Raw genomic sequence first — 27,987 nt, 5'->3', positions numbered from 1 at the left:
CACTAGCAAAGGCACGCGGTTTAAGCTGGGTCCGAGCGTTGTTGTTTCGAGGAGAAGGCGCCATTTTTGACTCGTTAGCTTATCTTTGTGATTCACTCACACAAGTCCAAGAACTGTTCCACGATAAATGCCAGGATTGTAATGAAAACGGTAAACAATAATGGAGTAAACGGTAATGGAAGCAACGTATAAGAAGCATGGAGGGGGAAAGAATCCTCAAGTCGCTTCTGAACGGTGAAACAGACGGCCTTTTCGAGGATACTAAGGTTTGTGCAAGTTCAGGTTCTAATTTTTGGGCGGTTTAAACTTATGTATAGCTAAAGCATAATATGGGATATACTGCTTTCATTTTATAGAGGATGTGTCTGCTTTCTTAAAGCGCGTTGAATTGGGATTACAAACGAATTACAGAACCAATGATACAAATTTAAGCTTAATTAAGTTTGAACTTAGAATATTGAAAGCTAAACAACGTAAAGACTCACAGTTGCCTTGTTGTGGAAATGGTGAAATCTTGATGTCAGTTATTTTGATAAGAATGAGGTTGAGCTAAAAACTTAAAATTTGTGTCTTGCTTGCATGGTTTTAGAATTATCTTGCTCCTTTGCGATCTCCGTTGAAGAACAAAAATGGCTGTAAGGTGGGCTACAAAGTGACAGAGGAAACTGTTTCAAAATACACTGTATTTGTCACCAAGTTCCTAAGATGTGCTATTGAGACCTTGAAAAAGGTGAAGGCAAGAGGAAATAGTCTTGATGAGCTCACTAACTCCTTGAATTTAGGTGAGTACGGTAAAGGTTGAGTGCGCATTTGAGGCCAATGGCTAACCAGGCTTGCACTTATCTACAGTTTCAAAAGCATGAATTTACTTGGAACATTTCTACTCCCCCTGGGTACTATAGGCAACAAGTCCCTGTGACATGACGTGGTGACAAGTCACTGTGACAATATGCTTCACGCAACATGGAGAATTTTTGTGAAGAAAATTTTCAATCTGTTGTTTTTTTTTTTTGTGCATGATGACAGCAAGAAAATGAGTAAAAGTAGTGTTGTCACAGCAAGTGTACACTTCTGTGACATGTTCCTACAACTTATCCTTATGTCATGCCGTGACTTGCCACCTAGTGTGTTGCAACCTTTATTACTGTGGGTAGAGGCTCGCTGTTAGAGTGAAGTTTCTAGCCTGAGAACTTTATGTTGTGACCATGATCAGTTCTTGATCCAGAGTTTAGTGCACTTAACTTAAAGTCATCATGCCTCCTAACCAGTCTTTTGTTTATTAAAAAAACAGTCATTTAGTTTTAGCTTACACATGTGCTGTCTAGCAAACAATGCAGCTGGAAATGATCAAGAGAACTCTAAGCTTATTGTCAAGGATTTTATCTGATGATGTAATGCTAAATTCTCAGAACTATCTTTGAAAAGATGTGTGCTAACTGGCAAGGAGAATTGAAATTTTAAACTGTAAGACTTGAAAAAGTTGCTAACTAACATTTCTTTGTGTTCTTGATATAGTGGGCACCTTGCTCAATGACACATTATCTGTTCAGAATGGAACTTACCTCAAGTTCATACCATCCCTGGACCAGCTTGGTAAAACACTTTATCTGATTGTTGTGCAGCTTATAGCCAAGACACAGTTTGACAAGGCATTGTGCCATGCTAATCACCTGCTTAAATTCATTCAACTCCTGAAATCATGGAAAAACTATGACAGTAACAAAATGGACAAGGAGCTGTCTTCACTTGCCAAGCGTATGTCTGATGCCCTGCTTCAAGGAGCAGGCAAGCTAGAAGAAGTGAAGGTAACTCCAGTGCAAAAAGCAGCTCACTTGTGTGCCATTTTAGACTGGAGAAAGCTGTCATTGCTTTTTCAAGCTGAAGCGATTACAAATTCTTCTCTGGAATCCTTAGTGGATAGAACTCTTAAATGTGGAACAAAATATCAGATTGATTGTGGACAAAAGAATGTCAATTTTAAACTGTTAGCCAGTTTTTTTGAATCTGTTTTTGAGATACTTATGGTCAAGACTGAACAGCTTGTTACAAATGGAAGAGATCCAATGCTGGTTTTAGTTGAATTGGGTTTTCATTATGGTAGGATTTGCTGCAAAGCAGAAAGATCAACCCAGGCCTTGAATGTTTTTGATAAGCTACTGGAAATTGCAAGGAAAGTCAACCATTCCAAAAATGGCCAATCAAAACTTCATCATATACCTTCCCAAGTTTGCTGTTGTGTTTGTGTAGTGAACAAGGCTACCATTTTCTTGAACTGCAATACAAATGCAATGCCACAAACTGAAGACTCTTATCAGCAGATGTTGTTAGAGAGTAACAGACTAGTTTCTCAGGTACTGAAGTGCAAGACATTATCGTCTTCTGTGCTGAACCTACTCTCAGATTCTATGGAGTATTTCAGAATTACTTTGCAAAATGCTTACAACAGTCAAACAGAACTCTCACGGAGAATGTTCCAAGATGCTGTGCAGTTGCTCAAGTTGTATGCAGCAGTTCTCTCACTCCATTGTGAACAAATCAAGACAGCGCTGCACAAAGCCAATGCCACTGATGACATAATTGTACAGTTCAGGCAGCAGTTGCAGAAGACAACAGTGCGGCAACTGACTGTGCTGAATTTTGTGATTTCTTTGTATCAAGATCAGATGAAAACTGAGAAGGTTACAGAAGAGTGCAGCAAGGATTCAAGGTTAGTAAGATATGCTTGTTTCATGAGATAATGTAAAGTGAAAGCAGGTTGCTAAGAAAACATGTTTTCTGGCTTGCCCTTTGGGAAGCTCTAACTATGATGAACTATCCAGAAAATCATTCTCACTAGCCCCCCCCCCCCCCCCCCCCCCCCAAATCTCTTACAGTACTGTGTATTTTGATTTTTCTCAAAAAATGTGACCCCAAGAAATGTCACTTACCCATCGGCCAAGTGACACACTGGATCCACAAGCCTGACTGGAAAATCCAGTTATAATAAGCTTATTTAACTCTATAAAAATGTATTATTAACTAAATAATTGTACATTCAGCAGTTATTGTTTTCTTCACAGAAGTCGCATATTAAGAGACTGCATTATAGTGGCACAACAAGCAAGCACCCTCATTCACAATGCTCTTGATGATTCAGACATTCCGTTGTCTGCAAATGAGCTACGATGGTTGGGCAGTAGTGTTTACAACTTAGGCTGTGTGGCTTATCAGAGAGGCTGTTTTTCAGAGGGAGGGCCTCTGCTGGCTCTTGCTTGTGAAGAGCTGAAAATCTGGAGCTTTGCTGCAGAGACTGAGCAAGGCATTGTTGCAAGAATCGAAGAGGTAATTCACTAGTGTTGAAAAGCACTTCAAGGAACTTTTTCATAGGATCACTGCTTCAAGGCTGGATTTCCCTAAATAATAAGCATAAGCATACACACAAGCAACATAAGAAGATGCAGTAGAGTGCTGCTAAGCAATGCCTTTTGTTAGAAAATTTTCCGATCAAATAGTCCTAATTTTTAAAACTAAACTGTTTAAATTTTTTAGTGATTTAGACCAGACTGATCATAAATGTAGTGTTTAGTAGTGCACAGTCTTATTCACAAGGCATCAATCAACAAAAGGGTGTTGGGCTTTTTGGATATTTTGATTGGTTGTCTAGATATCAGCATCTAAAGTTGGAGTAGCTAAAAATATGCAAGACGTGTTGTGTAAATGGACGCCACAGGAAAAATATGTTAAATATCCAAATTTCCTGACAAACTTTTGTTTGTCATCATCCCTGGAATGTTCTGGTGAAATTTCACGAAAATCCATCAAATCTGCATACCCTATAAATTCGCTCAAAGTGGATGTATTCCTTCCGAAATCAAATGCTAGATTTTAGCTGGTAAAGGTTCGTAAACAACTCGTGCCACGCCAGGAGATTATCTTGCTGTATGAAACTGCAAACCAATGGAACAACAGGACCTCCTAGCGTCAATGATGATGGATCAGGATTTCCCAGGAAAAGCATTGCATTGCAACATGTTTTCTATCTCGCTGTCGCATTGAAGAGAAAGACACTAAAACGGGCAAAGTAGCCAAAGGCAAAAGAACGACTGTGTGATATAAACAATACCAAATAACAAGAAATACAAGCTCCAAGAAGAGTGTTTGCCATGAAAATTTCCCCTGGTGGTTTCTTCCATTTAAGTGATTATGACACCTCCCTTGGTTTATTAACTTTATTTGAAAATACATTTTTTCTAAATAACTCGGCTGCTTTTTGAAATTTTTAATATTTTTCTTTTGTAAACTTTAGATAAAATGACTGACTTAAATTTTGTCCAATAAAAGAAAAAAACTATTTTTTGTGCCCTTGAAGGTGGGAAGTAACCTTAATTTCATTATATTTGTTTGGTTTTCTGGTTACCTTAATTAATTTTGCAAGCTTTAATTTTACATCACTTAGTCACATGAATGTTGTTTAAAGCTTCTACATCTTCTGTTATGTTTTTTTGTCATTTCACATCAATCCTGAATTCTGTAAAGGATTAAAAATGTGTGACTTGTGATTCAACACCCTTAATTCATGTAGGTGAAACTGTTAACAAAGTATACATTGCTGATCGACTGTCAGAGACGGGCCAGACAACTGAGTGATGCACTGAAGACAGCTACCACTCAGGTCCTGAACACGCTGAGAACTTCCTGTGATGCTGACATTCTAAGTCAACAGATCAAACAATGGACTTCAGTCAAACATGAACTGATAAAGAACCTCCAGAGTGAAGAGAAAATGCCTGAAAGATCCAGGTTTGTAATTGTGATTGTTTTATTTGTTTTGTCTTACACAACCAGTAACTGATTTTTGTTTTTGTTGTTTTTTGGTTAACTTTTCCAATTCCTTTTCAGCTGGAACAGTTTTATGATACATGTATAGTCAAATATGACCTTAACATTGAAATCTCTGTAATACAGACTTCTCAGTACTATGGACAGCTCAGTGTTCTAGAGAAACTGGATCATGTGTACTTAAGCCATCCGTTGGTCAAGTATCGGTCGATGCTTTTGGACGTCATATTGACCAAGTGTCGGTTGATACATCAGCTGATGTGTTGACCGAGAGTCAGCCAAGTGTCAGTCTACATGTTACATGTGGCCACTATCGGTCAACACTTGGTTGGTATGTCAGACGACAATCTGCTGACACCTTGACCGTCATGTTGCAATAAACAGTCGGCTGCATATCACTTGACTGTCGGTGGTGTACTGGATAGACTGTTGGTGGTATATGATTGTGTATTATTAGTTAACCGTTCTCTTACTGAAATGGCAGGTGTCTCCTAGCCCCTTCCCTTTACCCACAGGGGACACAAAAGAGAGTTTCTATCACCTATACTCCTATGTTGACAGAATGGGGATACAGCTCAAACAACTGTCATTTTGAATACATATCTACTGCAACTTGAGGTCTGAACAAACACCAAGTAGGAAGGAATAAATGAAGAAATGTAACAAACAAATATATGCTTATTAATAATTAAAAAATCAATCAAAAATCAATAACAGCAATGACTGCTACATGTAAACACCTACTTGTCTATTTATCATTGTTTTAGACAATAAATAGACAGCATCTAAAGTTGGAGTAGCTAAAATTAATAAGAGTGTCTGACATACCAACCAAGTGTTGACCGATAGTGGCCATATGTAACATGTAGTGGCCACGTGTAACATGTAGATTGACACTTGGCTGAATCTCGGTCAACATATTGGCTGATGTATTGACCGACACTTGGTCAACATGACGTCCAATAGCATCGACCGATACTTGACCAACGGATGGCTTAAGTACACATGATCCAGTTTCTCTAGAACTCTGAGCTGTCCATAGTACTGTATTACAGAGATTTCAATGTTAAAAAAACCACATAAGCTGAAAAAGACTGTCTTTGATATAGATGGATGTTGCCGGCATGAAAGGTCAAGAACAGACGACAACCACCAAAAAGTCCCTTTCAAAAGGCTAGAGAAAATTATTTAATATTTGAGTAGAGAAGAGCCATGGGCTTCTCATAGAACTCAGTAGCAAGAGCCGACCAAAATTAATGACCATAGTGTCAGCTGAGTGCTGGTAAAGTATTGGCCATGTGTCGGCAGAGTGTTGGCAAAGTATCGGCCGAGTGTCAACCAAGTATCGTCTGACATGTGTATCGGTCGAGAGGGAACCAATGTTGGTCGGCTGAGTGTTGGTTGACATATCAGCTAACGCTCGGTCGATATGTCGACCGACGCTCAGTCCACATGTTGACCGTTAGTTTTGGTCAACACTCGGCCAACAGATGCCTTAAGTACACATGATCCGAGAAAGGTAGGTAAAGTCTGCATACGAGCTAAGTGGCCCATCAGGCCGTAGCTTATCCCGGTTTCCGTAGCATGAAGCGACTAGGAGTATTTCTACTCCCCCTTGGATGGGATGCTAGTCCATCACAGGGTTACCCCCAGCATTAAATTTGCTGGTACCCATTTATACACCTGAGTGGAGAGAGGCACAGTGAGACTAAAGTGTCTTGCCCAAGAACACAACACAATGTCCCCGGCCAGGGCTCGAACCTGGACCGCTCACTCTGGAGTCGAGTGCACTAACTATGAGGCCACTGCATCTCCCACATGATCTGAGAAACTTATAATAATATTCACGTACATGTACATGTTATCTCTACCTCTATATATTACAGGTGGGAGGCGCTGTGGCCTCATTGTTAGTGTGCTTCTCTCCGGATTGAGTGATTTGGGTTCAAGCCCTGGCCAGGGACATTGTGTTGTGTTTTTTGGCAAGACACTTTACTCTCACAGTGCCTCTCTCCACCCAGGTGTATAAATGGATACTGTCGAACTTAATGCTGGGGGTAACCCTGCGATGGACTAGCATCCCATTCAGAGAAGAGTAGAAATACTCCTAGTTGCTTCATGCTACAGAAACTAGGTTAAGCTCTGGCATGATGGGCCACTTGGCTTGTATGCAGACTTAACCTATATATTACGGACACGTCCATAATCTGAACACTCAGTTCTGGTCCTTTTGTGTCTGTATTAGGTTTGAATATGTGTTGTAAAGAACATTTTGGCTGGGGAGTTATTGTTAGTGACTTACGTAATCATCCCTACAGTTTATAGTGGGCAACTAACTATAATAAATATGTCTCTGTATTTTTTCTTGTCTGATTTAGAACTCTATGCAGTGCCTTTGCAGAGCTAGAAGATGCTAAAGATGTTGTGGGTAACCAGTTGTGTTTGGTTCTTCAAGAGGAGCTTGCTTGCTACAAGGCAAAGAGGTTTGTGGCTTCATTATAAACTCTCCATTTGTAGAAAAACTGATACACACAATTTTGCACTGAATGGGAAGGGATTGAGGGCTGTAGCCAGAAAAAATGTAGGCATGTTCATGGTTAAATTCTCTTCCTAGGTATTTAGGGTGTTTATGATCACGACTATAAACAAAACAACAACAAAAAGAAGTGAGGCAAGTGCCTCAGTGCGCTTGTTATGAACTACTGCCCTGGGCTTGCATGTACATAAACGAGGAGTGCTGTTCTCCTGAATGGGAGCAAAAGAATATTTTGTGGTGAACTGCCCATCTGTGGCAACTTCATTTTTAACAAAATTCTTTATGTTTTCTTCTATTTTCAGTTATGACACTGCAGTAGAGCAAGTTTCAGTCATCAAGCAGTTAACAGAGCTGTTTATTGTTCAAGAGGATGAATTTCAACATGGCTCTGCCATGTTGGATCTCGCCATAGCATTGGATAGCTTGGTAGACGTAGATCTTGGAGAAGACAAGTGAGCATAACACACAGCAATACTCCTAGTTGCTATGGGAACCACTTACAACACTACTTATGTTTTCTCACAAGCCCTACTTTTGTAAAGGAAGAAACTATTACAGAAGCCACTATCCTAATCTAGGACTAATACAGAAATTTCCGGTTTTGCAAAATGTTGAGATTCTTGAAAACAAGGAGGCTCAAAAACCTCACTGAACATCAGTTGGTGATAACATGTCACACTACTAAGAATATTACCTTTAAACCCTTAATTGTTTGTCAGTTAAAGATCAAAATTGTTTGTTTTTAATTAACAATATCAACAGAAGAACATCTCACAGTTCCGTAGGAAGTGACTGCCAAACAGCAATTATGTTGATATGTACTCAAATTCTCCTGACTGATTCTATAAGTAATGCAGGAAGTATATTAATAAGAAAACAACTGCTGATTGCTGTCTTTCTCCTCTTAAACCCCTTGTTCTTAAACCATTAACATGTACCTTGATTAAGAGTAGCTTTGCCTAAATATCAACTAGACTTAAAAATAGTGAAAAAAATCGAATTTCTTCAAACTCGCCCAGAATGAAGCTCTACGGGCACTAGTTACAAAAATATTCTTTTGTTAAAGTTTGATAAATCAAAAATTATTTTTATACGCAATTTTTCCTTTCGATGCCCCAAATCAGCCAAAATTGATCGCAAATGAGCAGCATATTCAGAGGCTTGTTAACTGATTGCATGTTGTATTTGTACTTCCTTTCTTGTATATTTGGAGCTAAGTAGATCACGATTTGATCAGCACTAAAATATATGATGAATTTTCTAAATGAGTGACCCAAGACAGTAAAGACAGCTTAACAAGAGGTCTTCATTTGGCCTATTTTCAAATGCTAAAAAGGCATTCTGGTACACGGCTTTTCCCAAAACGACTAGTTTGGTCTGAAAGAGCATTGTTTCTTCTTCGAATTAGTGAAATAAAATTTTTTGGTCGATAAAGTCATGAGTGCTGAGATAGCGAACTAAATGTGGCACTTTTTCCTGAGTACATGACCTTCATTATTTTGAAACATTTTCTGGTGATATCTCACTGAAACCATTATTTAAAGAAACTATTTCCATATATGAAATCTTACAGGGTCAAAGAGGGAGCTTAAGGGTGCATTTTGACACAATAAGTTTGTTTGCTGAGAATTGAAGTCAATGACCGTTAATGAATTTCAGTGAAATTTGCGAACCTGAAGAATGCTACCCGATACCTACCTGAATATTTATATTTGTAGAAGAGTCTTCCTTTTGGAGTAACCTTCAAAAGAAGCTGGATCCAGATTTGGAAACCTCTAAAAGAAGAAATGTTTAATGTTCCGTGACCTGCCCACTGCTTTAAATTTCATGCAAATGCCGACCACATGTTTGTCGCAAAACCAACTGAACTCCACTGACAGTTTCCATAGGCAACCCCAAATTAAACGATCCCCAAAAATGTAAAGTGAAATTGGCTGTCTTCAGGAACAGTTAGAAGCCATCTAGAGTCAAATATTTTAGTTCTAATCAAATCGCAATCTATTTAGCTTTAAATACACAAGAAAGAAAGTACAAATACGACATGCAATCAGTTTGAAATGAAGATTTTTACTTTTCAGTTTACGAGCCTCCAAATATGCCATTCATTTTCAATCCATTTTGGCTGATTTGGGGCATCGAATAAAAAAAAAATTGCGTAAAAAATAGTTTTGGATTTATCAAACTTAAAACAATATTTTTGTAACGAGTGCCCATAGGGCTTCATTCTGGGCGAGTTTGAAGAAATTCAATTTTTTCACTCTTTTTAAATCTAGTTGATATTTAGGCGAAGCTGCTCTTAAATGTTCATAGGTCTGCACTTGAGTACTGCCAAGAAGCTGTTACAATTCTTGAGCAATTATCTGACAGAGTAGCTCAAGAAGAGGACAAGGAGAGCTTTGCTTCATCATTTGTTCAAGACAGACTTGCTGCAGCCTATATGTGGCTTGCCATGTTGGGACACAAAAGTGGAATGGAAGAGAAGGCAGCTGCTGCATCACCAGAGCTCAGTGAGAGTTTTGAAGCTGAAGAGGTGCACTGTTCATTTTTAAAATTCTTTGGAAACACAGTGTTCCATTCAAACTCCACTTGGAGTAAACATTTTCCTCTTTTTTTTTCTCAGCGGGGACTAGACCTGTTTGACTGAGTTTCTTGTTTAAAATAATTTGGGTTGAAATTTAGTATTTTCCAGTGTTTCTGTATGTCTTATAAGGTCACACGGAAGGTGTACCAAAAGCAGAGAACTAAGCTATCCTCTTTGCTTCAGTCCTTGCATACAAAAGGACCTCTGATCTCTCCTTTGTCTTTCAAATGAAACCTTTGTTTACAATTATTTTTAGATGGAAGTTGTCTGTCTGGAGCAGCCATTTGTATCATCTCTTTATTTGGCTTTAGACACATGGACACTGTTGGTCAGTAAATCAACTCAGCAGGACTCTAATAGAGAGGTTTGTTTATATACATGTATGTAGTAGGACTATGCTGTCCAGTTTGGAAATAATTGGATGAAGAAAATTCCAAGGACTGCCAAAATTAGATGAAGCTGCAGGCCTAGGTTACATGTAATTACTGCAAAGTTTCTAAAGTAACCACCCCCATTTCTTTTGAATGTAGCAGCCTTTTTGTTCGGTACTACTTAGCGTCACTAATTTCAGGGGGGCTACTTTCAGGTAGCTAAAACGTGTGCTGTACCATGGATACCCTATACTACTGTTTGAAGTTACGGTTTAATAAAATGGCGACAAATGTGAAGACGCATTTTTTTATTTGGAGAAACTTCTTAATGATGTACATATTAAATGTTATTGTTTTGAATAACAATTCAAAAGAATCTACATTAGCGGCAGTCAGTTGCCATTAATACCAGTATTATTAAATCAAATTGTGAGCTGTTGGAGTTAGTTGTTGCAGGCCTTCCTTCAAATCTTTTCTCAGCTGTTGCTATCCAGTTTTGACTTTCACTTCCAATACACAGTTCCACTGCCTTGAACCCAAAAACCTCCCAGTATGGTATAACTTGTTACATCTATAATTTGTTATTTCTTGCTAAAAAGGGAAATTACTTTTGAGGTAGCTACTTTTGGAGGGTCATTATTTTTTCTGGGGTGGCGGCAGGGGAACTTTGGGAACTTTGCAGTGTATGTTTATCTATTTGGATTTTTTGTTTATCTTGTAGATTAACTTGCAGCACTTTGCCAATCCTGAGGAGACCTGTCATTACCTATTAATGACTGCTGCAATGTTTGGACTTTTAAATAAGGTAAACATTTGCCAAAAAACAGATATGGTTTTTGTAAATGTTGTTATTTGCATGGCTTGAATGGCCCTTGCTGGGGTTATTGTATTATGATTCTTGGCAAGACACTTTCCTCTCACAGTACCTCAGTCCACCTAAGTTTAAAATAGGGTCTAATCATGAGGGTAACCCTGCAACGGACTAGAATCCCTACCAGGGCGGAAGTACATGTAGAAATACTTCTAGTTGCTTTGTGCCAGAGAAAATGAGATAAGCTCTGGCATTGTGGGACATTTGGCCTGACACAGGCTTTACCTTGCCAGTGTCTGACGTAATTCACCACCTGATGTCACACTTACTACCTCACATACATGTAGTTTGCCACACACTTTTCCTCTGTCTTTATACTCTGACAAAGGCTATAGAAAGTCTATTTGCATTGTTCTTTATAAGCTTGATGTGTCTTTCTACAGCCTTTCAAGAGAGTTTGTGCACTTTACCTTGCGGGCGGCATATCTCAAGCAATTGGCACCAATGACATGCTGGATAGTGGACTGTCCGCCTTCAGTGATGCAATCCACTCATTGTGTGACATGCTGGACATTTCACATGCCTGCCTTCTGCTGTCTCGTGCAAGTAACTTGTTAGATGCCTTTGAGCCAAGTAGTACCTCAAAGGCTCAATTCTTGTTGGCCAAAAGTCATTATCTGTTGCTCACAGGAAAGGTAAGACTGAACCAGTTCATTAGTTACTTACAGTTTATCTAGATATGTCAAACTATGCTTGCTGAGTCACTGACAGCACTTTGATCTACATGCATGCCTGTGAGAGAATTTTATGTGGGCTTGTGAGAATGACTTCTAGGCTAGTACATCCTAGTTAAAGCTTGTCTGAAAGTTCCATAGGAGTCCCTTTTTCATTTTCGACCTTTCATGTACTGAATGACGTAGTATTAGTATACAGGTATGACATATGGACCTGAACATCCTATAAGCCTATACAAGCAAAATTGTACAGGACATTCATTTCACAAACTTGTTTCTTTGGTGTGCTTCATTGCCTTATTTCTGTCACATAAACTTGTCCCTTATTTTAAATTGGTTAATTTTTAGTACTCAAAAGGAGAGGATTGCCTCAAGGAAGTACTGCAGAGTGAAGTTGTTACTCACAAGAATTACATGTCACATCTGTTGAAAGCTAGACTGAAATGCATTTGTGCAAAATACTCAATGCTCCCTGCTAAGCTCCACACAGTCACAGTTGCTCTAGGTGAGTACTTGTCAAAGTAAATGAGTGTATCTATCTTTTCAGCCCCCAAAACATAGCTATCATCTCTGCGTTAGTCTGCTTTGATCCCTGTTAATCTGAAAAGACCAACACACAAAGTTATTGGCATGATACCACTGACCTTCAAGGCAACAGTTCATCCCACAGACAGAGAGGCTCATGTCCTTTTGAAAAAAGGAAGGCTATGGACTTGTATGTTGCATAACCTACATACTTTGTACTGATCAGTTATCTTCTTTATAAAAATAAAGATCCTATGCTTGGTTCACTGACTGCTTTGGAGTGTGCTCTTGATGGGTATCATAAGTTGAGTCAAATGGCTGAAGAGATCTTTGGTAGTGGTATATTTTGCAGTGGCAAACAGAAACAGAAAGAAAACAAGACAGGTGAGGAAATAACAATAGTGAATACTCAAAGATTACTGTTGCTCCTTCTCTAAAAACTGCTGGGACACTTTCATATAAATTTAGCCATGATGGTTAGTCTAGTAAAAGTTTTTGCATTTTTCTTTTTCTCACTAGAGGGTCGAGTAAGCTCAGCAGGCTCCAGTCAAAACCTTATCCACCTGTCACTCCTACATGACTTGCTGTCTTCTCTGTTACAAGTTGGCCAACTCTATGCTCATCAAGGTGCTGTGAGGGAGGCCTTTAGACAGTTTGTGGATGGCATTGCTTTGGCAAGACAGTTTTCCCTTTCATACAGGTGAATAGTGCAGTCACATACATTTGTATGTTGTAAGTCAAATTTTTCACAGATCAATGTATTTCATGGCCTGCAGGTAGGTTTTTCCTGGTTCAAGCTGAAATAGGAAATACCTTGTAATCACAGGACCATGAGTTGTTGTTTTATAAAGTACGTAAGGAAGTAATGAGAGCTCAAAAGGGTGAAGCATGAGCCACAGTCAAGAAACACTTGAAATTTCCTTACATACATTATAAAACAACAATTAACTTTAAAATGTTGGAAATCAGAGACTGAATTTACTTCACTCTGACAGAAGTGACTTGCAGTGCTGGAAGTAACCTGTGAATTTCTCTTGGAACATTTGCCCTAAGAAAAGAAATGGGGGATCGCACAAGCCGAAGAAAAAGTCTTCTGACCTTAATGTTTAACGCTTCACAATTGCAACTGATGAAGGGGGTTTTCCCAAAACGTCTCTAAAAATACCACACAAAAGCACTTTTTAAAAAACTTTATTGAACGTAACCCCAGATTAGATCAATGTTGCTCCATTGACTGTACATGTGCTTCCAGGCTGGATGGAAGAAGGTTTGTGCAATTTTTAAGTGATAATTTGTGGCAATGTAGGTATGAAGGGTACAATTGTAAAGCAATATTTAGCCATACAGCGTTTTAGAAATATGAGCGAGTATGAAATTTTGAGTGCTGGAAGTAATCTTTAATGTTCCCTCTGAGGGTTAGCCTTAAGAATAGATAAGGGGGACCACACCAGGCAAAGAAAAACTTTTGAATTTGGTAGGATTTGCAGCACTCAAAATACAGTGTACTTCAGAATTAATTCTTTGATTCCCAGTTAATTAGTGCTTTACAATATTGTGCCCCAGGTTTTAAGAGGACCAACTTCAAAACAATTAACCTTTAAAATACACATGTGACAGTTTCCTGAAAATGTCTTCTTATGTTGATAGCAAATCACATTTGTCCAGTTGCCAGAAACAGAAGTACATGTATTTTGTGTTGTTAGAATTGCAGAATTTCTCACCAACATTGCACGGTTGGAAGTGATGCAAGGAAACGTGGACAAGTGCCAACACCAGCATGATCAGCTGAAGGCAATGTTGCAACCAGTTCTCAAGCAGCCTAGCAAATTAAAGCCATCTAGTACTAGAGTTCAAGAGCCACTGTTTACTGAACATCCAGACACTTGTGAATGTGTCAGTTGTCTTGATCCTGCACTCCATGTTATAATTGTCAACTACTTTGCAAATTTGTCCAGCTACTTTGAATCTGTCTCAAGTCCTGAACAAGCCATCCAAGCTCTGGAGGTTGGGGAGTCTGTTTGCAGTCATGCTGAAAACATGATGACAAGAACTCTTAGGAGACTTGACGTTGTTCTGTGTGGTGCTGAACCTAGCGACTGCAATTCAAAGGCGACAAAAAAGAAGACGGGAAGAAATTCTGCAAAAGGCAGAAAACAAAAAGAAGATACAACTTTGACAAGCACCTCTACTTCACAATTAATGTTCAGTCAACATTATGCCACATTATACTGCATGAATGCAAACTTGTTGCTCCAGAATGGAAAAGTTGAAAAAGCCAATCTTGTCCTATCAGGAGCAATGGAATATCTTCGTAATGTAGAGGATACCTTTGGAAACAGATTAATTCACTTGCTTCAAATCAAAGCTTCCTTACTTTACATGCATGGTGTAGTGACTCTGCTACGTAACAAGTGTTCCTCTGGTGATGTTTTGGTGGATAGTAACTGGTTTTCTAAGAGTGAGATGAACAACATTTCCAATGGAAACGCAGAGGAAGTGACAGATTCCCTGCATGTTGATGCAGTTGAACAAGCCGAACCTGAGATGCCAAGAAGAGGTTCAAGTAGACGATGTAGAACTTCTAAAAGTGTGGAAGATAATGGCAAGAAAAAACCCTCAAGAGCAAAGGGCAGGGGAAAGAGCAAAAAAGTAGAGGAAATCCCCCTTGAAGATAAGGAATCTAATGCAAACGTTCAACAAAAACCAAAGGGACAAAGCGAAAGGTCAAAGACAACCAAGGTGGCTACTTGTAACAATATGGACAATCAAATCCAAGGTACTGTTAGTACGCTTACAGTATTGTAACCTTTTCATATCAATAAAAAGTGAGTCAGGTGGCTGTAAACATTATTAGTATAAATCTATTAGCAGTCTATCACAAACACCTTTTTCTTATTGGCTATGCTACTTGCTGTTTATTCATGACTGTTGTAGATAGTGAGTGGCTTAGCAGTGTGCAATGTTAATAAAATGGCAGCTGCTTCTATGCAGTTTTGAAGTGTCTGTGAAGAGAATCTAAATGAAGTTTTGAATAACTAGTAGATTTATACTAATAGAAACAAAAAGATTATTCACTCTTAGTTCTTATGTGTGATAGGTGACTCAAGCTTTGTTGTCATCAACTGTCAGGCTATAGAAATCGCAAGCTCATATTCTAATTCTTAATTATAGAGAACACAGTCGATAATGAATATCACTTTCCTCTTACTTTGTTCTCTGATTAGATCCTCAATGGCTTGATCAGGCCATCCAGTATTTCAATGAAGCATTTGAACTCTGTCAGGCATGTCCTCCTCCAGCCCTGTTCTCCAGTATCTGCCGAGGATTGGCATTCTGTCATGGACGATCAGCACCTGGACTTTCAATTTACTACTTAAACATGTCAACATCAGTGACACTCAGACATCAAGCTGTGACCAGAACAGGAAAGAGAATAAGGTGAAGATGTCACAAATTAATGTAGTCTGACATCTGTTCCAGTCATAAAAACTGCACAAGCCAGGTGGCTCATCTATGATCACAGACAAAAGTGTTGACACATTTGAGCAAAACAAACGCTTTCTATTGGCATCCTTCCGTAATTGAAAAAAAACAAACATCTTTTTCGTGGATAGCCAAACCCCCTCTCCCCCTTTTCAGTGTTGAAATGCGCTCTGTGGACGCTGCCACGTGGTTACAACATTGAAAAGGAGAGAGGGGGTCAAAATGTGAAAATTGGAGATTGAAAAACTCACGCATTCAACGAAACAGGGTTTTTTCGGGGAGTGTCTCAACTGCTTTTGTCCATGATTGTAGGCTAGTCTGCACAGCAGTTGTTTCCTTCCTAAGCATGCCAGAGGTGAACAAAAAACATGTGAGGCACATGTTCTTTTTCACTCAGATGAGAAATTGATTAATTAATAGTATTGTCCAAACCAGTTGGCAAAACTGCAAGGACATCCTCTCCATTGATTAGGCTTGTAATGATAACCTTTTGCTCCAGTTTCAGAGGAATAACTGTACCACCTTGGGATAGAAATTTGGAACTTTCTTGAAAAGCAAATTCATACGAATCTGGACTGATTTGTTAATTTGCACTGGATGCTTACAGTGCATGTTCCAGTCAAAAATCTGTCTCACCTTTGATTGACTACCCATTGTCCAATCAAAACCCTTGGGAGACATGCAAAGGCTTTGAGTGCAAAAGTGACAGAAAGGAAAAAACAGAAAGGGAAGAAAATGCTTGCCACTGAGCATTGATATTTTGCCACAAGCCCTTTTTTCCATGAATGTCCTGATTCATGGACAAATGGGCTTCTGGCAAAATGTCAAATGTCATCCCTCCTGGCCCCTCTCTTTATGTCTCTTCTCTTCTCTCCCCTTCCTTTTTTTTTTTTTTTTTTTGTCGCTTTCACACCCTAACTATTTTGTTCCCCAACAAAAGACATTGGCCATTCAGAAATCATAGTTGTAGCTGATACATGTAGCTGTATGCTTTCTTAAATTCAGGAGAACAGCAAAGGACATGTCAGTTTCCCTGCCTGTGGTGAGTATTGCTTAACAGCTTTTTTCACAGCTGGGGGTGGAGAGGTCTCAGTAAGCTTGTCTTCTAAATGTTCCAAATAACAGGAGGTGTTCAAAACCCTACCCAACATGATACAGTCAAAACATTTTAGAATAGGATGTTTAAGTAATATATCAAATGCAAGAGACCATGTTTGACCACATTTGCAAACACCAAGAAGAGAGATGATAATAAGATGTATAGCATAGAATTTTTGATCAACCTTGAGGTGTTGGAAATGTGGTAAAACACGGTATTGAGTGTTTGATGTTATATCTTCTCAATTGAAACTGAAACAAAGGAGAAAATAGGGAAATACAATTGTATGAATCTATGCTAATTATGATCAGACATTCAAGCACCATCATGGTTATTAAACTTGATGAATTATTGATGAGTTTGAGAATATCAGTTGAAAGTCCTGCGTAATGTTTCTCTTTCCAGGGATTTTTTGACTGGTTATGTTTTTCTGTGGGATTTGAAGCAACTCTCATTTGATGTTCTATTTCCTTATGTGTTTTTTTTCTTCTCCAGGAACTTCACAGAGACGTGACCCAACTTGCAGAAGATCTGTCTTGCTTGTCTCTTGATAGCACTTTATCTGCTAGTCTACCAGCTGAAGCCCAGTTCAAATTAGCACAACTGGTCAAGACTCGAAACATCATGAAGTTTATCCTGCATATCAATGGTAGTGGCCAGTCCTCATCCCCATTTTCTCCTGAAGAAATTTCTCTTCTGCAGAACATTCCAAAAGGTACATGGAATTTATGTTTTAATTAAAGGATAAAGATATTGATAAAACCTGACTCCGCTGATAGTATGTTGGGAGACCTTTTCATGTTATGTTACTCAGCCTAACCGACATGCATGCTCCTACTATGTTCTTTAGGCTAATCAGTATACTTTTAATAAGATATAAAATTCACAATGCAATATTAAAATTAATGATGTTGTTAAAATATTTTATAGAATGGACTGTGTGTACTTTGCAAACCTTCACACCACCAGGAAGTCAAGTGAGAGAACTGATTATTTGCAGAATAAGAGCTGGGTTTGATCCTGTGCTGGTCAAGATCAATACAACATCAGGAGAGGAACAGAACAAAGAGAATGCTGTACGTCACTGAGGCAATCTTTCCCACCCAAGATTACTCACTGTCTCACATGAAAATTGTTTTCTAGCAATATAATGGACCTTGCCTGTGTCTTGATTCATTTAGACATGTAAAAAATGAAGTTGACTGATGTCTTAATGTAGCCATCTTAACCTCATGCTAGGTCCATAACCCAATCCATGTCATATAATGCCTGTCTGACCAGTTAATTCCCAGGACTGATTGGCTTTTAATTCCTTCTCCTCCATTTCACAGGCACCTGGTACATGTAAGATAGGACGCCTTTGTTTTTATGGCAGTCTTTTGTTTTGGTCCCTGGGATAGCATTCTGAAAACCCCTTTCTTTTCTTCTTTAACTAATTATTGACTCATGGACAAAATAGTGTGGATGTTTCCTGAGGCCCGATATTGTCCATATCAATATGAATAGCTTGCCATGGGAGGAACAAAAAGGCTTAAGGTGTGAAAGTGACCAAAAAAAAAATGGTGTGAGAAGAGAGGGGCCAGGAGGGAAGAGACCTTTGACAGATATAATTTCAAGCAAATAATATTTGAAATGTAGAACAATCACACCATCATTGTTTGTGGAGTTTATGTCTTGTCGAGAAGTATTTCCTATTACAATATGTACATTGGTGCTATATTTGTCAGAATTGAAATAATATTATCACTATAACTGTTTTATTGTGTGCAGTCAGATGAGGTTGTCATGGATCTGACCAAGCTGTTTCAGTGCAGTGTGATGGAGGAGTTCAGTGACATTATGAGTGACAGTGTTAGAAGCATGGGCATTAACAACACGTCAGAGTGGTGGGCACTGAGAACAAGCCTTGATGTCAGAATGAAGGTACGAACAACACAGCTCAATGTCTGTTTAGGTTTAATAACATATTAAAGAGGAACCTTGATTTAGCAAACGCTAAGGGGAATGGAAAATGGTTTGAACTGCAATCAAGATGCGTGAAAAACAGGAAGGTAAATTTCTCTTAACATTTCTCCAAGGAGCAAAAATTGAGCACTTCAAAATTATACCGGTAACTGCATCTTTTTTTTCTAGCAAGGTTTCAAATTGGAGTGTTTGAGGAATCCGGATTCTGTTGTAATTCAGTCTGGGGAATGTGCTGATTTGCTAAATCTATGTTCATGTAAGTGTCTACTAATTTTATCAATGCAAGTGGCTGAGATTCTTCTGAAAATTATCTTTTAGAGCCTTTTGGCAAAGCTTGAATCTTCATGGTTGGGGAGATGGAAGGGAGTTCTTCTTGGACAGCCAGTCAACAAGGATTACTGTGATTCAACAGTGTCCATAGCAAGGCAGTTGCAGGAGAAGATTATGCACTTGTGTGAATGTAAAGCTGATGAACAATTACTTGAGGTAATTTTTAGTCCTTGTGACAGTAAGCCTCGTTGAAATTAAATTGACATTCTGTTTGATGACTTCGTTTTTGGAATTTTTGAACTAAAGTTGGACCTAGCTAATGCAAAGTCAGTTTTTTCAAATTCCCTGTTATTTCGAACTCATTCAAACCATTTCCCTTGGATTTGCACTTCAGTCGTCCACTATTGGCTATTTCGAGCTCTCACTATTTCGAACTGCTTTTAGATTCCCCTGAGAGTTTGAAATAGGGGTGGTCAACAACTTAGTACTTATTTGGCAGGAACACAATGTCTCAACTATACTCAGTACTTATAATTCAATACTTATATTACTTGCAGATTCATACAACTGTCAGTATTTAACAGTACTCACAGTATGGGTTATTTATGCTAGTAAATCAAACAGAGAAAAGAAAAAAAATAGAAACATTAACTTTGTGGTTTCATGCTACCAAAAAGTTGGTGGTGTGTCAAGACATTCCTGTGATACATTGTACACTGTTAGTGTGGCAAACTAGATAAATAAATAATGACAAATTTATATCTTAATTAAGGTTATTTCACACCCTGTTGGAAGGACTGCACGTGTATAACTATGTCATTGTCAATACATATTCCAGGTGCTCGTGAGTTCCTCACCACATCTGTCACAAAAACAGGCAACTGAAGCATTTATGGAAATCACTGGCTTGGATCCTACTACATCTTCATTAAATGAGGTGATGAGGCAAATTCTCATATTCCACTGGCTGAATATTTACTTCAAAAATAAAACTTCAAGTTTGCTCTTCCACAGGGGCTTCACAGACTTTGTCTTTTGAGTTAAAGTTAATTAGTTTGTTGAGTTTTCTAAAGTATTTTTTAATAGTGATTAAATAAATTTAGTTCATGAACTATTATCAACTGCAGTTTGTTAAAACCTAGATTGCAGTCATGTTTAGATAAAGGTGAAATACCTCTTGCACCCAGTAAAACCCCTGCATTGGTACTTCAACCCAGCAAATGACTTGAGAAAACCAATTTGTGTGTTACTGCAATTTATTTTTAAATTAATTTATCATTCTGATAAGAAATATTCTTTGCACCCTTTAATTCTGAAGCATTTACATGTGATCACCACAAACAGTCTTTCACAAGATAGTTATCACCTAGATGATTTGCTCTTTCATCAATCTTTTAGCTTCTTGATGAATTTGAGGAACTGACTGGCAACTTGTTTCAAAATAGCAACAAGAAGAGCAGTAATAGCAGGTCTGGAAAAAAATTGTTACTTCTATCACTACTATGAGCAGCAACAGTAGTTGAGACAGCTGGGTAAAATGCGTTTATTATTAATGATGTATTTTGTACACCCAGTTCAGGCAAATTTCAAAGAAAAACTTGCCTACTCTGTAAATCAAGTGGTATTAGGAAAAAACAGCCTTGTTGGGAGAGTCGAGTGATGTCTTACCTGACAGGGGTTTAAATTTGTCCACTGGAATCAAAAATAGGATAAATAAAAGAGATTAACACTTGTTGCTCATTAAAGTTATTCCACTATTATGACTACTGGCAGTGCTGTTCTCAAATTAATAGTTGAGTGAATTTCTTTCATTAATTAAGTGATCATGCTTCTCTCTCTCTCTCTCTCTTTTTTTTTGCAGGATTGATGACAGCCCTGCAAAGGCTGTTTCACGACACCCTGTCATTCTCATCCTTGGCAAGGTGACTAGCAAGGGAAAATTTTTCGTATAGATTAACAGTGAATGCAAAAAAAACTAAAATCTGGCTTTGGCACTGGTTTTAGTTAACCTCACCTGATGTAGTTCTTAGACCATCCTGCCTTGAGCGTTTCCTCCAGTATTTTAAAACAAAGATTTGCCTTTTTGTCATTGCTCTAGGGCCATGTTTTGATCTGTTTTTAAACAGCAGAATTAGATTACACAGTAGCCATGCATGTAATGTGTGCACAGGGTACAGCAGCATAGCCCTTTGGATGCATTGCAGGCTTACAATAGGTCATTTGCTAATACAATAGAGAGATGACTAGCATTTAAGCCAAACATTCTAGATGATGTTGTACCAAGGGGTTTCCTTAGCACCTTTTGCTTTCATAGTACAAAATGGCAAGCAGATAACAGTCTGAGTCAAAGACAGATATCTGTCTGTGGATTTGTCAAAGAAAATATATCAAGGACTTCAGAATGTGTTTCAGAGTGTGTTTCATCACAATTCCAAACACTTCAAAGTTTGTTGAAAATTCTTGCTTTCATCTCTGTCTGTGGATCTGTCAAAGAAAATATATCAAGGATTTCAGAATGTGTTTCAGAGTGTATTTCATCACAGTTCCAAACACTTCAAAGTTTGTTGAAAATTCTCTGTTTTGACGTTGTATATTTACCTCTTGTCTGATTGTTTAGAATGTGATGAAACACCCTCTCAAGTTTGATATGTCACAAGAAAGTCTCTTTTGTGATACAAAGGGAATCATAAGTAAAATAAACTTAATTATCCTGTAATTCAGGGACCAAGAATGTTTTAAAAGTAATGGTTGCTTTGTGGGATTTTAATTTTAAAGTATTGTAAAGCGCCATGGACAATTAGTGGAAAATGGCGCTATATAAATGTATATTTATTTATTTATTTATTTATTTATTTATGTTGGAAGCTAAAATGGTCACACAATGTGGTTTTTTTTAAATCACCCTACAGGATATTCAGCACCTTCCTTGGGAAAGCATACCTATGTTGTTTGACCAACCTGTGACAAGAGTTCCATCTTTACAATTTCTCCTTTCAAAGGTACACGGTCATGTGGTAGACCTCTTGAGAAGTTTGCTGGTACAGCTTGACATGTGTCATGTTTAAATAACTTTTATGGTGTAAAAAAACAAGCAACAACTTGTTGTTGCGTTCCCAAGAGTCACAAGTCTTGTAAATACCATCACTTGGAGTCTGTTAAATTGATATGTATATTTAGTATTTTGTTGTTTATTTTTTTCTTTAAAATGTTGAAAATAAAATTAAGTAAAATGATTTTTTTTATTTAAATATCAATGAAAGTATCTCGCCCTGTGGTGTTTACAGGGGACAGTGGAACAGAAACTTGTTAAACATCCTAACCTGAAGGAAGGCTTCAACTAGCTAGCTATTTACACTCAGTCTGGTGGATGTGTTTTTCGATTTGAAAATGTTGACAATAGTCCAGATTCAAATTAACCAAGATTGCTGTTTAAAAAGACTCAGATGCATTTGTACAATGTTAGTCTCAGTCTTAAGTGACATAATCACAAAAAGTGGTTAGAACATTAACGACTACAGCACCTTCCTACAGGTGTCTGAATATTTTTCTAGAGATTAAGATTAATATTACGCATGAGTCTTGCATCTTTTTATTCAGTGGTCCTGGTGGATCAGGTGTACCTAAGGTATCCACATTTGAGTGTAAATTGATACCCTCAATGGACCCTCGATTGACACTAGATTGACACTCAAGTGACAGTCGGTCAATAGTTCAGAGAGTGTTGAACGGCTCTTGATGGTGTATCTGCAATGGTGTATCTGCCAACTGAGACGTTGATCAAGGGTATCCATCTTGGCTACTCCAAACTGAACCAGTACTACTCAGAAATTAACCACTTACTCTGCTACTCTCTAGGTATCTTGCCAAAGTCAATTCCCACAGGTGGATCCTGTAAAAACATTCTATGCACTCAACCCGCAAAACAACCTTCCAAACACACAGAAGATGTTTCAGAAATGGTTCGAGAGGTAAGAAAACAATAAGGCAGCCAAAGTACTCTACAACAGGGAGTACTGTACAAAGTTTTATACCATGAGTTTTCATCACGAGCTCCAATCCCTAACCTTTTTGTATATCATTTTGACAGAAAAGGTACTCCCTTCCTATATGTATTGTTGAAAAAAGGTAGCCCTTTCGCAAACATACTTCGAAAACTGTATCTGTTTTCTAGACCCTTGGAAAAAAGTTAATGAACAATATTGCAGGAGAACATCAAGCATTACCAGAAGACATGTTAACCAAAAAGCAAGCATTATTTTCTTAGTTCATGTTTACATTGTATGTAAATGACAGATTTCCCTAACCTTTCATATACCTCAACTTGTGAAATCCCTACTGTTTTATATGCCTGAAGCCTGAAAAAGATATTCGTACCCCCCTAACCCAAACACTGAGTGAGACATCCAATGATGATAAAGGTGACAAGTTCATCATCAATCTTTAATGGGCCAGTCATGCACTTAAAAGTTTGTTGCCACCTTGTAAGATCTACCAAAACAAAACCACATGAAGTACTAACTTTCATTTGAATGGTGGTACAATGATAGAGGTTGAATTAATGGGAGTGAAACTCATTGCTATTGTTCTGACTTTCAGTGAAAATGGATGGCATGGTATCACAGGCAAAGCACCAACACAACAGCAGTTCAGCAGTGCACTCACAGACCATGAGCTGTTCATGTAAGTAACGTGAAACATCTGAAATGATACAGAGCAGTTAGTGCTGAAATGCTTGAGTTGTAATATCTGGTCGGTTTACAAGGGCAACGATTTCTTGCAGACATAGTCTTCCATGTATACTTAAAAGGTGACAAGACAGTCCTTTCAACACTCCCTAAAGACCTGTGATTATTTTTTATAAATTTGAAGTCCATGACCATCAGCACAGATTGACATTTTTTATCCATCTGGTTAATATCCTTGTGTTGATGTGCTGATGAGTGGGAAAGCTTTATTTGTTTTTGCACTTACAACTTGAAGTTCTTGATCAAGAGACAGTAAATTTATATACCCAAAGCAGATTAAGCATTTAATTTCAGGTTGCAGTCTGTAAATAAATAAAAAAAAAAAACATCTGTGCTCTAATTTATGAATTCATTTTTTTTGCTCTTTAGGTCAGTCAAGTGTCACCACAAATTATTCTAGTCTGTAGATATTTTGTTTTTCAAGCTGTTTGTACAGTTGCAGACCAGTGATGCATGATAACATTATTGTTTCTATGCTTATTTCTCAATGTCTCATTTTATGTTCAGATATTTTGGCCATGGCACTGGCCGAGAGTTTCTCCAGGGAGACGACATCCAGAGGCTGGATTGCCGAGCTGTTACTCTGCTCATGGGCTGCAGTTCTGGGAAATTAACGGTCAGTCAAGTAACATACTATACTAATAAACAGTTTAGTTTTGGTAGCATTGGCTAAGGCTAGGAGAGTTGCTCCAAGTTAATAAGAAAAACTGAAGTGTATTTCCTAAGGCCTTATGCGTCCAATGGCGTGATGAGGACTGATGATAATTTCCAGCATTTTGATTGGGTTAGTGGCCATTGTATTTCAACCATTATACCATCCCCAACAATGGCTGCTGGACAAAAAATTGCTTTCCCAACAGAACTGACTGAGAAAAAAATGTAATAAAATATGCAACATTTGACAGTTGGTCTAAAACACTAACTGGATGCATGCATTGAACATAACTTGACTATTATTAATATATCACATCAGAACCAAGCTCAAAATATTGGGTTTTTTTTTTTACATATTGGTCCTGACAGTTATGATCAAGTGCCTTACGTTGGGTAGGAAAAAACAAAACAAAACAGAAAACTGATGGTCACTCAGTAGTGCGCAGAGCGAGCTTGGCTAATCAGAGGTTTATTATGTAACTGAAAATAAATTTTTCTTCAAAAACATGATATTCAAGTTGTCAGCAAGCCAGTCAAGATATTACATCAGGCATTTCCCTAAATCCAGACCTTTGATTAAACTTCAACTAAATGTGGTCTACAAAATATCTTGTGCTGACTGCCCATGGAGTTATGTAGGCGAAACTGTCAGATGCTTTGAAACTAGGAAAAAAGAACACACAAGGAATGTGAAATCTTACGCAAGAGATTCCAACATTGCTAAACACGCTTGGTCTTCAAAATCCCTCTGTTGACTTTAGAAATTCTCAATTGATTGACAAGGGTTCTTTCTGTATTTGCAAGATGCCAGAATCATGGTACACCGCTTCAATAAATCATGCAGATAACAATTCAAGGCTGCTCCCCAATCAATACTCTATTCTTTTACAAAGAACAATTAGTTTATTGACACTTGTATTTTTTTTTTCCATTTTAGTGTATTCTTTTTATATTCTCATCTCTTTTTGTATATATTTGTAGTTGTCATTTTTTCCTTTTTTATTCATCAAAGGCTGAAGTCTGACAGCCGAAAGCTGGAGAGTTTTAAGTCTATATAGTCCATGAACGTTTTTTATAAATTTTTAATGTTTTCTCCTGGCTACAGTTCTTCTATATTTAAACTGAAAAGATGTAGAATAATTCCCACAATAACAGACTGGAAAGACATGGTAAACTTCAGCCATACAATTTGATAAATTTACCAGTACTTCAAAAATATTGGAAGAGCAATAAAGTAGTTTGATTGTTTGATTTTAGTTGATTACACTTGGCATTCACATTTAGATCATTTTGTGTACTATTAATTGCTTTACGTTAGGTTGGTGGTGAATGTGAACCAAGAGGGATGGCTTTAAACTACCTCTTAGCAGGCTGGTATGTTTTTCTTTAAGTCATGCTGTTATTCCCTCTCAAACTTGTGAAAATCCCGAAATCCACGAGATTCAAGCGAAACTTTAAGTCAGTCACTGAGAGTTGAGCTTTGTGCTCTGCATAAACATTAAGAATTTAATAGCAAATTATTATGCAGCTAGCTTATCACCTCGTATTTTGATTTCCCAATTTTCTTACAAAAACCTTGCATGTTTTTGCTTCAAACTTGCTCAAACTAAGAAGCCAAAAAAACTGGAACTGGCATTGAATTTTGTATTTTGTCACTGCAAAATCCTACCCAGGGTGCAGCAGTACTCCTAGTTACTTCACAAGCCTGCAAATAACAATCGGTCATCTGACAACTGTCCGGTAAATTTGAGGTTTTGACAGGTAAAAGCTTAGCCTGGTTGGACACTCTGACTGGGCATTTCTGATAAACAAAAAATATTTTAACTGGAAATTTGCGGCCGAATATGGAACAAGTTATTTTATTATACTGCCACACAATATCACGGAAAAAAGCTTTGTTATCATAGTTTCGTTTTTATTCCACTTTTGAGAAATTTTATCACGCACAATGGGTCGTTTCAAATGTCACATCGAATTGTGCTAGTATCGATTTTACACTCAGTTGATTTTGCTTTTAAGCCATTCAAATTTGTAACCAACATTTTGGCGAAGGTTCTACACTGAAATACCTTTTATAATTTCTAACAGCAAAAAAAATGGGTCCAACCAGACTAGCTTTTTGTCAGGTCATAACTTGTCTTTGGCCTAACAAATGACTTTCTTGTAGACAAAAATTATTTGCAGGCTTGCTTCATGTTACAAAAATTGCCCTGTGAGCCACATTAACTATCTTTTCTACTCGGTAAATAAGCCTTTCCAACCCTGAAAAATAAATAAATGCTACACTCTGTTCACCTCCAGCCCAGCCATTGTCGCCAACCTGTGGGATGTCACTGATAAAGACATTGACCGCTTCAGTGAGTCGCTTCTGAAACAGTGGCTTCAACCAAATGCGCAACTGTCATTGCCACAAGTGCTGAGTCAATCCCGACAAGCATGTAAACTCAAGTACCTTATAGGAGCCTCACCTGTGCTTTACGGCCTTCCAGCTTACATCAAAGAATAGGACACTGTAACTTGGAATGTAAATGGCCAAATATTTTAAGGTGACACTTTTATAATCAATATCAAAACAATATTTTGTCACATAACAAATACAGTCTATAACTTTGAAATTTTTGTATTTAAATGATTTATTGTTGCACTGAACCTTGTATAATTAAAACCAAATGAAGAAATGCTCATTTTTGAAATTTGATTCTTCCGATAAGCTGAAAGATGGTTAAGGACGAGTGTGGGTAATGGACAGGAGAGTAATTGATGTAGTTTTGTCCAGCAGAGGCATTTCCTATCTCGTTAAAAATCATATATGTCAAGTCAGTTAACTCTGAGTTCATTTACTAAGAAGCCTTCATTCTATTTTCAAATTAATAGTAAGAATTTTGAGGCATTTTTTGTTGATTAATTTAATGCTTAATATAAGGAAGCATCAAATTAGAATCAATATGCTATCATAGCAACGTCAGTATTATATTTAGCGATACACATTCACAGTGATCTTAGCCCATTTCACTGTTAACTTTTCTCTTTTGCATTTACACAATATAAGCCACCTTATATTCTGCCGGAAAATGCTGTTGGATTACATTGTAACACAAATGAGGAAAGTTAATCGTGAAAAGGGCTATTTGCAAACCACCACTTAATGTATTCCAACATGCTTTTTATTCCTTGGCATGACTGATCAGCAGGGAGCAAAGGGAATTTTGCACTTTGGTTATTTTTCCCCACAGTTTAAGTTGTTTCTTGGTATGAATTTTGTAAAAATTAGAGGCTTGTGTTGAAAACAATGAGTTGTATCTGACCTGTTGCTCTTGTTGCAATTGTATATTAAACAATATTGTCATGTTTTGATAATAAATTAATGAGGAAACAGACTTCAAAGCAGTTTTACT

General features: G+C 37.8%; 1 protein-coding gene across 1 annotated transcript; it reads left to right on the top strand.

Annotated features, from left to right (window-relative positions):
• Positions 1-22: 22 nt before the first annotated feature.
• On the top strand, positions 23-27,969 carry LOC110058860 (uncharacterized). The gene is made up of 30 exons (XM_089284537.1): positions 23-266; positions 590-782; positions 1,516-2,707; positions 3,060-3,321; positions 4,562-4,779; positions 7,197-7,301; positions 7,657-7,806; positions 9,665-9,884; positions 10,192-10,299; positions 11,028-11,111; positions 11,561-11,812; positions 12,200-12,356; positions 12,626-12,760; positions 12,896-13,076; positions 14,080-15,152; positions 15,601-15,814; positions 16,865-16,901; positions 17,454-17,673; positions 17,889-18,034; positions 18,729-18,881; positions 19,242-19,409; positions 20,032-20,130; positions 20,592-20,662; positions 21,055-21,115; positions 22,103-22,192; positions 23,049-23,161; positions 23,790-23,873; positions 24,446-24,554; positions 25,911-25,966; positions 26,894-27,969. The coding sequence occupies exons 1-30, from the start codon at positions 198-200 to the stop codon at positions 27,096-27,098; spliced, it is 6,225 nt and encodes a 2,074-aa protein (XP_089140663.1). The 5' UTR covers positions 23-197; the 3' UTR covers positions 27,099-27,969.
• The last annotated feature ends 18 nt before the right edge of the window (positions 27,970-27,987 follow it).

The sequence above is a fragment of the Orbicella faveolata genome, unplaced genomic scaffold, assembly GCF_042242905.1.
Source record: "Orbicella faveolata isolate gen_17 unplaced genomic scaffold, um_ofav_v1 contig_13, whole genome shotgun sequence".
NCBI classification, from domain to species: domain Eukaryota; kingdom Metazoa; phylum Cnidaria; class Anthozoa; order Scleractinia; family Merulinidae; genus Orbicella; species Orbicella faveolata.
Note: the sequence above shows the minus strand (reverse complement) of the source record. Positions and strands in the feature narration are given on the sequence as shown.

Bases quoted from the DNA above. Each gene is read 5' to 3' on its own strand.
- LOC110058860 (XM_089284537.1), top strand. From the start codon at position 198: ATGGAGGGGGAAAGAATCCTCAAGTCGCTTCTGAACGGTGAAACAGAC. The intron at 7,807-9,664 runs GTGAGCATAACA...AAATGTTCATAG, and splicing joins GTAGATCTTGGAGAAGACAA to GTCTGCACTTGAGTACTGCC. The intron at 10,300-11,027 runs GTTTGTTTATAT...TTTATCTTGTAG, and splicing joins AGCAGGACTCTAATAGAGAG to ATTAACTTGCAGCACTTTGC.